This window comes from Cheilinus undulatus, linkage group 17 (assembly GCF_018320785.1).
Source record: "Cheilinus undulatus linkage group 17, ASM1832078v1, whole genome shotgun sequence".
Taxonomy (NCBI): Eukaryota; Metazoa; Chordata; class Actinopteri; order Labriformes; family Labridae; genus Cheilinus; species Cheilinus undulatus.
This window is the reverse complement of record NC_054881.1, coordinates 3131761-3144071: the sequence shown is the minus strand read 5'-3', so window position 1 is coordinate 3144071 and position 12311 is coordinate 3131761. Positions and strand designations below refer to the sequence as shown.

Genomic DNA, 12311 nt, shown 5'->3' with positions numbered 1-12311 from the left:
ACTAAAAAAATAGATCTGTGATGAGTAAAACTAGACTAAGACTAACAAAAATAGATCTTTGATGACTAAAACTAGACTAAAACTAAAAAAATAGATCTGTGATGAGTAAAACTAGACTAAAACTAAAAAAATAGATCTGTGATGAGTAAAACTAGACTAAGACTAACAAAAATAGATCTGTGATGACTAAAACTAGACTAAAACTAAAAAAATAGATCTGTGATGAGTAAAACTAGACTAAAACTAAAAAAATAGATCTGTGATGAGTAAAACTAGACTAAGACTAACAAAAATAGATCTTTGATGACTAAAACTAGACTAAGACTAACAAAAATAGATCTGTGATGACTAAAACTAGACTAAGACTAACAAAAATAGATCTGTGATGACTAAAACTAGACTAAGACTAACAAAAATAGATCTGTGATGACTAAAACTAGACTAAGACTAACAAAAATAGATCTGTGATGACTAAAACTAGACTAAAACTAACAAAAATAGATCTGTGATGACTAAAACTAGACTAAAACTAACAAAAATAGATCTGTGATGACTAAAACTAGACTAAGACTAACAAAAATAGATCTGTGATGACTAAAACTAGACTAAAACTAACCAAAATAGATCTGTGATGACTAAAACTAGACTAAAACTAGCAAAAATAGATCTGTGATGAGTAAAACTGACAAAAACTAAGTTTAGTTTTTTAAAGATATATAAAACTAGACTAAAATGTAATGTAGTTTTTGTCGGAGATTCAGAATCTGTAATATTTCTCCACTATGGGTAAATCTGTCAAAAAGAATGCATCTGTATCTATTCGACCTCTCAGCTGTAGAAAGCAGGGACCCAAGGTTTAGCAGAGAGCAGAGAACACGCTACCATGATTTGGTACCAGATTTAGGAAAGTGAATAAATGCTTGGACTAAAAGAAAAGACTAAAATGTGAGGACTTTTATGGACTAAAATTAGACTAAAACTAAAAAGGAAAGAAATGACTTAAATGTGACTGAAACTAAAACACATTTCATTTAAAGACTAAAACTAAGACTTAAATTTAAAATAGCTGCCAGAAGTTTGGTCATTTCTCTAAGAATTTTCTCATTATATTGGTTAAACAAACTGTATTTCCCAACAAAATGGGAATAAATAGGTAGAAATCTTGATAAAAATACTGAATTTTATTGTAAAACTCTTAATTGTAATTGGAAAACCTCAAAAATACATCTATGAAATTACTGTATGTCCACTCAGGGCTTCTGTAGATAGAGTTTTTGTCACATTTTTCCTTGGCACACATTTGCGACCCACTTTTGGGCAACCAGTTGAGAACCACCACTCTAGAAGATTCTCAAGGCTCCAACTGGGCTGGGAAGTTTGGGAAAGCTAGTTTATTGTGCTGCCATTCTTCGTTAGTAAAAGAATAAAAACTACAGCGAGCAGCAGTCTCAGGAAAACATTCAGCCCTTTTTAATGTTGTTTGATAGATTTCTATCTGAAGTTTGAGCCATGAACAGGAAGCCAGATCAAAATGAAAAACAGATGAGAATGCAGCTTATCTTTTAAAGCTGATGTCCTAAATCTGCAGCGAAGCCAGGACTGGTTTTCCACTGTAATGCTGGAGAGGGTTAGACCATTAGATTCACAGAGGCTCCTCTACTCACACCGCTCTGACATCAGACCATCGCTCACAGCGATGTACAGTTGGCGGTGGTCGTTCACTCCTCTCACGGTGATTCATGAGTTTGGAAATGATTGTGAAGAAACCCTGTGATGAATTTTAGGGGAAGCGAGACTTGTGATTTTGACCGTTTCATGCAGGACGCCCAAAAAAGGAAATTACTTCATTTTCAAATCCTACGAACATAAACGCTGTCCTGTGAAAAGATTTAAGCCTAGTTCAGTTTCTCTGAGGCAGGGGTGTCAAACTCAATCTCAGCAGGGGCCGGATTCTGGATTTAGGTCTGACCTGAGAGCCGAACACGGTCAACATTCAACCATAAACTGTCAAACTCATTTTCACCAGTGATGAATTCTGGGAAAAAATAACTAAACACTGATGACAAATGATTTTAAGATTACAACAAGTCAAAATGATAAGTTAAGGCTCAAAATCTGAGTTAAAAACTCTTTTAAGTTCAAAAGGTCAGAACATGAAATTGAAAGTCCAAAAAATTTTTATTTTAAGGCAAATATATGAGATTAAAAGCAAAAATCATGAGTTATAAAGGTCAAGATATGAGAAACAAAATCAAAATAATATGTTTTTTAACGTCCAAATATGAGATAAAATTATAAATCATGAGTTTTAACCGTTAACATCTGAGATAAAATAAAAAATAATTAGTTTTAAGGGTCAAAATATAAGGAAAAAAAGTCAAATCATGGGTTGTAAGGGTTGAAAAATGAGGGGAAAAAGTCAAAGTCATGAGCTTTTATAAATCAAAATATGAGATACAAGAAAAAATAATGATTTTTAAGTGTCAAAATATGAGATAAAATTCAAAATCATGAGTTTTAAAGGTTGAAATATGAGATTAATTGGAAATCATGAGTTTAGAAGTTTAAAACATGACGTCAAAATTTAAAATTGTGAACCTAAAATATCAAAATGTTAGATAAAAAATAATATTTATAGTAATATACAGTATATATAAAATATGTAATCTCTATTTTTAACTCTTTACTTTAACACATTTTTATGACAAGGGTATTTTAAATCATTGAGGTTAAGTTTACATTTTTATACTAGAAGAAACCTGCAGATTTCATACTGTGGGCCAGTTATAATAAAATAATAATGATCCTGCAGGCCGGGTGAAACCGTACCACGGGCCAGATTTGGCCCCTGAGCCTTAAGTTTGACACCCCTGCTCTAAGGTCACATTTCCTGATTTGTTGTATAAAGCTAAAATGTATAAACAAAAATTTTATGATTTAGCACAGCATAAATTTAAATAAGCATTTTACATTCCCATTTAGTAAATTTTCCAAGACTCTTTTATGATGTTTAATACATCGGCAGCATTTGACAGAAATCCTTACTAAATACAGCCATGTTTGGTTTTGGGTTGTAGTAACACATTAGCATCCATTCATGCAATCTTCTTATTGAAAGCACAAGAGCAACTTTATGAGTAAGGTAATCAATTGATATTATTCAAGAACGGCCTCATTATACTTTAACAATGTTCAGTTTTACGTGATAATCTCAGAAGATTCTCCCTGGGTTAGTCAAGCAGCATGCTTTGACTTTTCATGGACCTCAGTGTTAGAAACTCTGTTATAAATAAAAGAAAAGATGATGCATGTGGAGTAAAAATAAATGTAAGTTCAGCAGGAATGTTCTCCTTAGCAGCATAAAGTGACAATGAGAGTAAAACATAAGCTTTAGGTTATAAAGGAGGAGGCTGGGGTGGAGGAGGTGAAGCTCTGCCAGCAGCAGTGTGTTGCTATCAGTGATGATGAAGGACCAGATGAAGATTTAACACCCTGAGAGTTGAAAAATAAAGAAATAAATCAGGGAGTTGCAGTAATCAGGTATGAAAACTCTTGTGTAATTTCTCTTGTGACTAGAAACAACATGTCTGCAGTTGCTGTGATATTTAAAAAATAGTATTACTTTTATTTTCTCCGGTCCTTTAGGGCAGGGGTTCTCAAACTTTTCAGCACTTTTCAGGCTAAAATGGGCAAAAAAGTTGATGAAATGGGAATTCAAAAGTAGCCAAAATTGGTTGAAGTTGGCAAAAACAAGCATAGAAAGCGGTAACAGTGGGTTAACAGTGGCAAAATTGGCTTCAAAGTGGCCCAAATGGGTGAAAAGGTGGTGACATTAAATTAAAAAGTGCCAAAAATTGTTTGAACTGGCAGAAATGGGTTAACTGAGGCATAAAAATGGGCAGACGTTAGCAGAAATTGATTAAACTGGTAAAAAAGGGCATGACAAACAGTCAAATGGGGTTAAAATGGGTTGTAAAAAGTGTTGAAAAGGGGTTAATAGTGCCAATACTGGGTTAACAGAGGCAACAATATGTAGAAAGTAGCAAGAATTGGTTTAGAAGTGGCAAAAATGGGCAGAGAAAGTTGTGGAAAGGGTTTAAAAGTAAAAAATAAACAAATAAAAAAAGGCTTTAAAGTGGAAGAAATGGGCAAAAAAGTGGGACAATGGAAATAAGACGTGGCCAAAATGGGTTACAATGTGGCAAAACTAGTCAAAAGAAGCAAAAAGCATTAAATTAAAGAGGCAAACCTGGGATCAAACTTCACAAAATGATGAAAAGTGGCAAAATAGGAGGGGAAAAGTGGTTTAAAAGGGGCACAAATAAATAGCTTCAACATTAGAACCCAATAATAGCTTGTCACACTTTTTAGCTGTAAAATGAGAGAAAAAATATAAATGGGTAACACATAGAGTTTGAATTAATAATTAAAAACATATTCCTATTTTTTAAGGAATCTGGCGACCCCCTCTCAGTGTCTCGAGACCCCCCTCTGCTTTTAAACGAGGACTTTATTCTTTAAAACCTTACTCCATAAGGTGCATTTACTGAACAGTAAAACACTGTTTTGGTTTCATGGATAAATTTCAAACAGTGAGGGAGAAAAGCTGTTAAAAGTAGCCTCCCTGGTTCACATTGCCATTACTCTACTTGTCATCTTCTACTTCTGTTTTGACTCAGAGCCCCCTGTTGGCAGAGTTGTGTACTGCGTGTAGTGTTTCTGATGTGTATTTACTCTGCAGTGATGCGCTGCTGCTCTCGTCTCAGTCTTTGGTTTTCCTCCGTCAGTTTGTGGTTGTGTTGCTGCAGAGTGTTTCCTCTCTTCAGACTGTGGACCAGGATCTCTCTCACCGCCTCCGCTGGCTCAGGGACGGCCTTCAGCTCAACAGAACCCAACTGGAACTGCAAGAAAACACAAAAACATCTACCAACCTGAATATGAACCTACATTCTTACACTGTTTCCCTGATTTTCAGTCACTACATGTGCTTTCAGTCAGATGTGCTGTGTTTTTAAGTAGTTAATTGCTTATTTTTTTGGTGAATGTGCACGATAAAACCGAGAGTTCAATTAGCTACTAAGAGCTGTAGTTGTTCAGGTAGTTTACTGCATGGCTTTTAGAGCTTTTTCATGACAAACAGATGCCTGATGCCGCTGGCAGAGAGTTTAATGAGAGCAGAGTGGTGGGTCATAAAATCAAAACCATGTAAAAAAGATTAAAGGAAGCCAGAGTTGAGGGGAAGTGCAGAGCGGGGTGATAATCCTCTGTGGGTTCATCACTCTGAAGTGATCTCTTCTTACCTTGAATCATCAGAAATGGTCTGAACATCCATGTACTGGTCAGTTTTGACGTGCTGATGTATTTTAGTTGTTGCCGTCGTGGTTCACTCCAAGTCACTCACATACAAAGACCCCGTCCCCTGGGAGACTAAGTTTCCCTCCAAATATGACGCAGCCATGTTTACACAGAGATAAGAGGAAGGAGCTGGACAATCACTGCTGACCTCTGTCACCAGCAGCGCCCTAAATAACCGACCTTTACGGATGCAGACGTGGCTGTGAGTCTGCAGGTGTGTATCAGTGCAGACTGGATAAGAGGAGAGATAACGGTTGTTGTTTCAGTGTCAGTTTGGTGGCTGGGACAATTCTACAATAAAAACTTTTAAAATTTATCCTTTGATGACTCAGAATACTTCATATTTCAGAAATCAATGATGAGTAGTTTGAAAAAGGTACCAAGACTTCACTGAACTACATCTATTTCTAAGGACGTGTGCTAAAGTTAAGAACAAGTCCTTCTGTCAACTGTTGGATGAGCCAAAATTGCACTAAAATGCTGGAAACAGTTTGGTTTCAGTGTCAGTTCAAAACACTGCTTATTACTGTCATATTTCAGAAATGTGCAGAATTTTAAAGGGATGTTTCAGTATTCTTGAAGTTGAGTCGTATGAGGTACCTAGCAGTAGTAGTGGCATTAGCCTCCACTGATTTTAGTGAGCATTGCTCCTTTAAGAAGGACTTGCTGGCTGTACCAGGAAGCTAGGCTATACAGTGTAACAGATGGGTACAGTTTCTCCACCGAATTTAGTGAGTTTTGGGTAAAAATGAGCCACAAAATAATGTTGGCTTAAATGTGTGCACTATTGAAAACTTCTTAAGCATTTTATTTTTCTACCCAGAAAGCTTCTGTGTTTTTGTCACTATCACTAGGCTTTGACTACGGGCTATGTGCTATTGCATGATTTTTATAATCTCAATTTAAAATTTTTGTTGTGGCTGAGTGAGAAGAGGTCGGTATGAGGGCCAGCACCTCCAAGTCCAAGGCCGTGGTTCTCTGCAGAAAATGGTGGGTTTGTTCCCTCAAGGTCATCTTTGCCCCAAGTGAAGGAGTTCAAGTACCTTGGGGTCTCGTTCACGAGTGAGGGCAGCAGGGACCGTGAGATCGACAGGTGGATTGGTGCAGCTTCTGCAGGATTGGAAAGCACAGTTCTCAACCGGTCGATCTTTGTCCCAGCCCTCACCTATGGTCATGAACTCTGGGTAATGACAAAAATAACAAGATGGCAGGTTCAAGCGATCGAAATGAGATTCCTCAGGAGGGTGTCTGGGCTCAGCCTTACCCCCAGTTTACCCCCAGGAGCACTTCGTTCCCTCTCTAGTCTATCAGAGAATTTCCACAGCCGGCACTCCAGACCAGCAGCGGCGTGTGCCTGGACCGACACTTCGCTCCGCTTTGTTTCAGATACGCTGCAGGTCTATTTTCAGCTCCGGCCGCTGCCAAACCTCGCAAATTCACTGTTGTTTAGAAAGCATCAACCATGGACGTCACAAGCGTAGAACATCTGGTTCTTTCAAAATAAAACACAATGCATGGACTCCCGATCGTAAATCATCACTATATCAACATTACGTCTCATCCTGCAGAGACAGCAAAGGGTCACAGAGCTACAACAACACCATTGACGAGGAAAAGTTAACCTTTGGGGATATTGAACCAAAGAATTTTGCATAAAACTACAGATCCTTTTAGCAAACATTAACCTTTGAACTTCCTAATGTACTCACTCAGTGGAGGAAGCAATAACATAACAGACTTATAACGGAAAGCACGATAAATTAACCCGAAAAGGTAAAATAGTCCACTGTTGACATGCTATTCCTGTGTGAACTCGCAGATCTCCCATGATCTCTTCCTGCTGATCAGGACTGCGCGCCACGGAGCTGCGCTCTAGAATCGCTTCCAGTGGGTGAGGTTGCTCTCCTTCGGTTGAAGCAAACCAAGTGCCAGAGCGCGGCGCGCACGTTGTATATGGAAATCGGAGGTCAGAGATAGGGTGAGGAGCCTGGAAGTCCGGAAGGATCTCGAAGTAGAGCTGCTGCTCCTTTACGTCAAAAGGAACCAGCTGAGGAGGGTCGGGCATTTGATCAGGATGATCAGTGACTGAGGAATGAGACAGCTTTTATATGGACAGGACAGGAGCTGGCTCCCATCTGAGAGCAGGTTTCCTTTCTTCCATTATTATATAATCCACATTTAAAAAGCCAAACCAAAAACACCTGATCGTATACCTGAGCTGAGCCAAATGGAATGAGTGTGGCCAGACGGACATTGGCTGTAGAACTGCAAACAAGATCAGGGTTTCCTGGGACGAACTGGACTGCTAGGTGGAAACATACCGCATGTGAGCACAAAACTCCTGTAGACTTTAGACTGAATGTGTCACACCTTTTGAGTCTGGGGACTCAAAAGCAGCTCTTAGAGTCTGTATTTTTCCCATGATTGGAACAGTTGGTAGATTTGTGAACAGCATAAAACTTTGACAGTTTGATAGCGCCTCTTTAAGTAGAAATCACTTCCTGCCACTGTGACGTGACAAGCCTTTATTTCTAGAAACAGCCGTGATGTTGTGATTTGTTGGTAACTGAAAACTGTTTTTGCATCGTGGCTCTGAGTAAGTCTATCCCGTCGTGGTCAGCCGCCTTCACCTCCCCTTTTTCATTCTGGATTAACGACTTTAACATTCACAGCTTCAGCGTCGCCCTCTTTGTAGTAAATTTAGAGTAGGTGGAGCGGCTCTCTGAGAGTCTCTCCCCAAATAAAAGTGTCCGGCAGCTAATTAGTGTGAATCAGAGAGTCAGAAACAGCTTTAGAAACAGAAGCACGTCTATGACGACATGGGGAACCTCTGCCCACATCAACACGGAGCCGGCCAACTTCACCCAGCAGACCTGGCCGTGTCTGAGATCTGTGGACAACATCGGGCTCTGAGCAGCAGCTCTACATGTCAGATAGTTTACATTTACCAACAGCTCATCTTCTTCTGTTTGTGGTCAAACTGCAACCTTTAAGAGTTTAATACTGCCTGTGTGTGTGTGTGTGTGTGTGGGTGTGGGTGTGGGTGGGTGGGGGTGGGGGTGTGTGTGTGTGTGTGTGTGTGTGTCCGATGAAGCAACAACTGGAAGTGCTAGCCAGAAGAACTTAGAAGAGGTATTTCCATTTCAAGCTGTTATTTAGACAGCCATTATTTACTCAGCTTTTCTAAGAGGTGATGAAGTAATAGCTGGCCGCTTTTAGATTGTTGTAAATAACGCGAGGTGACAGGAAAACGCTGGGAATGAGAGGATGTGAGGGATTCTGCAGGAGTAGAGACTCAAATGATGATACAAACGGCACAAATATCAAACTGTTTCTTCAGCCCAGCAGGCTGTGTGATCGGACATTAATCAGTTTGATATCAAACACATTTTAGCTACACTCAACACCCACTGCAAAGATCCAGTCTACTGTGGATTAGACTGAAATGTCTCTACAACTTTTAAATGGATCGTCATTGAAGTATTATAAAGAAATTCCTGTTTTCCACAGACATGAGATGCAAAAAGAGGGACAAGAGAAACAACAAAACAACAAATGGAAGACAAATTTATGACACCACGGAGTGCAGTTGGACCAAAAAACATGAAAATCAAACATGTTTGGTGTTTACAATTAATGGTCTAGGACAAGGGTGTCAGACTCAATCACAGCAGGGGCCGGATTCTGAATTCAGCTCAAACCCCAGGGCCTAACAGGGTCAACATTTAAAGATTTAAAGGTGAAACTATGAGCTAAAATTTTAAATTGTGGTCTTAAAAGTTCAAACTTTGGGATTAAACATCAAAGGTAGGAGATGAAAAGGTCAAAATATGAAATAAAAGTCAAAATACTAAATTGCAAAGGTCGAAATATGTCATGAACTCACACAATGATACATTGGAAAATGTCAAAATATGATAAAAAAAACTTTCTAAATAATAAAATTGAAAATGCCCGATATGAGATAGTCAAAATAATAAAAACACCGAAATATGAGATAAAAGTCAAAATAATACATTGAAAGGTCAAACTATGAGATAAAAGTTCAAATAAAAAATTGAAAATGTCAAAATATGAGATGAATTGTCAAATAATACATTGGAAAATGTCAAAATATAATAAAAAATGTCAAAATAATAAAATTGAAAATGTTAAAAATATGAGATAGTCAAAATAATACATTGAAAGGTCAAAATATGTGATGAACTGTCAAAGTTATACGTTTTAAAATGTCAAAATATGATAATAAAATGTCAAAATAATAAAGTTGAACATCCAATGCACATACAGGTAATAAACATGTGTATACCAAAAACATGTAATTGCAACAATTTCTGGGAGAAATGGTGTATTTTCTGGAAAAATTCCAGTGGTGCTAATACTTTTGTCCATGAGTATAAATTGATTTCTGTAATTTTAGGTGATGTACACATGCGTGGTTTTGAAGAAAGAGAACATTGCCTGATGCTGCAGCTCCACGTAGCGGTCAATGGTAGCTGCCGTTGTCGTATCCTGTTTGCCTCTCATTGCTCTCATCACCAAACAGCTATGAACTGAATGGATGTGATAAAATGCTGATCTGATGATCATGTTCCTGTCAGGATGAATTGGTACAACTTTATTTAGCGCCACAATAATCTAAAGCAGGGGTTCTCGACCTTTTCGGCCCAAGACCCCCAAAATAAAGGTGCCAGAGACTGAGGACCCCCACTGTACCTGAAGGTGGTTGAACACAGCCATGAACATTCTAGCCATGTGGAGACAAGGCCGTCCATCGGGGGGGAAATGGGAGAGCTTTCTGGAACCCAGCCAAGTTGGGGGGCAGAAAAATCATGGTCCATTGTAAAGTTAAGCTGTGGTATATGCTTATCAAAGAAAAAATAGCTTTTTAATTCATTTGTGCACTAAGTGGCCCTCTTAAAAATGCAAACACTTTTGGTAAAAACAGAATTAAGATACTTTAAAAATAGCTAATATGGGTTAATAATGGCAAAAAAATGGTGGGAAAATTGGTGAAATTGGACATTAAGAGAGCAGAAATGGGCTGCAAATGCCAAAATTAGATAAAAGTGGCAAAAATAACCAAAAAAGGGCATTTTAAGTGGTAAAGGGGGATTAAAAAGTGGCTGAAATGGTGTTAAAGTGCCAAAAATCGCTGGAAATTTGGTGAAATGGGATGAAAAATTCATATAAACTGGCCAACAAGGTTAGATGAGGTAGAAATTGGAAGAAATGGGTTAAACTGGAAAAATTTGGGCATATCAAAATGTGAAATGTGGCGTAAAAAGTGGTAAAGAGGGGTTAATAGTGGCAATAATGGGGCAACAGAGCCAACAATAGGCGTAGAGTGGCAGGACTTGGTTTAGAAGTGGCAAAAACAGGCTGAAAAAGTGATGGAAAGGGTTTCAAAATTTAGAAAAAGATGGGTTTTAAGTGGCAAAAATGTGTTCAAATTTAGCAAAACTGGTGTAAAGTGGCAACAGTGCAATTTAAGGCCCCTGTAGACCCCATGTCAATGTCTCTCGATCCCTAATGGGGTCCGGACCCCAACGTTGAGAACCCCTGATCTAAAGAATGCAAGCTAAAATCTGAAGTAAAGTGTTTCAAACATTTACCTACGTGTTAGCATCACAGTTAGCATGCTAATATTAGCATTTAGTGCAGCCTCACAGAGCTGCCAGTGCTACTGGAGACTTCTAGACTTATTTCCATACAAAAAAAGTTGTTGTTGCTACAGTGATGTTTTGCAACACCATTTAACAAAGGCTTTATGTTCTTTTGCTGCTTCAGCTGTTTTTAGACCATTCCTGGCTCTGCTGGGTAATTAAGATATTCAGCTGAATTCAAAGAGAAGGATGTTTGAACAATGAATCCTGAGATTATTATGCAATCACTGTGCCCATCTGACTGTCATTACTCCACACAATACTGTACCAGTTGTGAGAATGAGCTTTAAAATCTGTTAATTAGAATCAGACGATTCACTGATAGCAAACATTTGTGGAACAGAAAACATCATTAAAACCAAAAGTCTGAGAGTCACACGAGGACAAGTCTTCTTCTCTGAGCTGAGCGTCAGTGCAGAGCGTGTTTAGAGAGCTACAATGTTTGGTATGCTAACCCTGCAGGTAACACCTGTGCGCCTGTGTCAGGCTCTTTTGGTGTTTTGTAGCATGAACAGGAGCTGAGATTAGAGGGGAATGAGCAGGCATTAGACACAGCCCTTTCATTATGACTCATAACTTTATGACAGATGAATTACTGCCTGTTTTTATATGTTGCAAGAGAAACACCCAGAACACTTCTGTAAATCCTCTGTTTCTAACTCTCGTTTTTTTCAGAACAGAAGCATCGATTCATTTCCTCTCGGCTGCAACAGACGCACACTGGCTTTCCATTCGGTCATAAACGCCATGGCAACGGAGGGTTGTGTCTCCATCATGAGTGGATTTGTTCACGTAGCTGACCTCTGAAAACCGATTATTCAGGAGGTTGCTTCACATCAGTCTCCTAAGCTCTCCTCTGTTTTCTCACAAAACCCAAACAGTGCAGACAAATACAAGGGAATAAGTACAAAAATACCGAGAGTACAACAGCAGAATTATTGAAACAACAGCGACACAAGCTGCAGTTGAATATCTGTGTTGGAAAATGTAAAACTGCTCATACGTACTGCCAATACATCAACTGTACAAATCAGCCGTTTAGATCATATAACAGCTTTGAATATTAGCAAATGTACGCCTGCATAATCAGGTAAAGTAGGTTGCTTATAGCAGGGGTTCTCAACCTTGGGGTCGGGCCTCCATTGGGGGTTGCAAGACACTGAGAGTGGGTCCCCAGACACCTTAAAAAAATTAAGAATATTTCTTTAATTTACACTGTTGCCACTTACACCGATTTTGACAAATTTAAGCCTGTTTTCATCACTTTTTCCCAACAATATTATCAATTTT

The 12311-nt window shown here is 38.6% G+C and overlaps 1 protein-coding gene across 5 annotated transcripts in view; it reads right to left on the bottom strand.

Annotated features, from left to right (window-relative positions):
* xrcc4 (X-ray repair complementing defective repair in Chinese hamster cells 4) overlaps positions 1 to 12311 on the bottom strand; it is a 55300-nt gene that overhangs the window by 30816 nt on the left and 12173 nt on the right. For all 5 annotated transcript variants that reach the window (XR_005993178.1, XR_005993179.1, XM_041810568.1 and 2 more), the window contains exon 4: positions 4735 to 4901. Coding sequence is in view for 3 of the 5 variants with exons in the window: in XM_041810568.1 (XP_041666502.1) it covers positions 4735 to 4901 (167 nt within the window). In the remaining 2 variants the exon portion in view is untranslated. The remainder of the gene's footprint in view (positions 1 to 4734; positions 4902 to 12311) is intronic.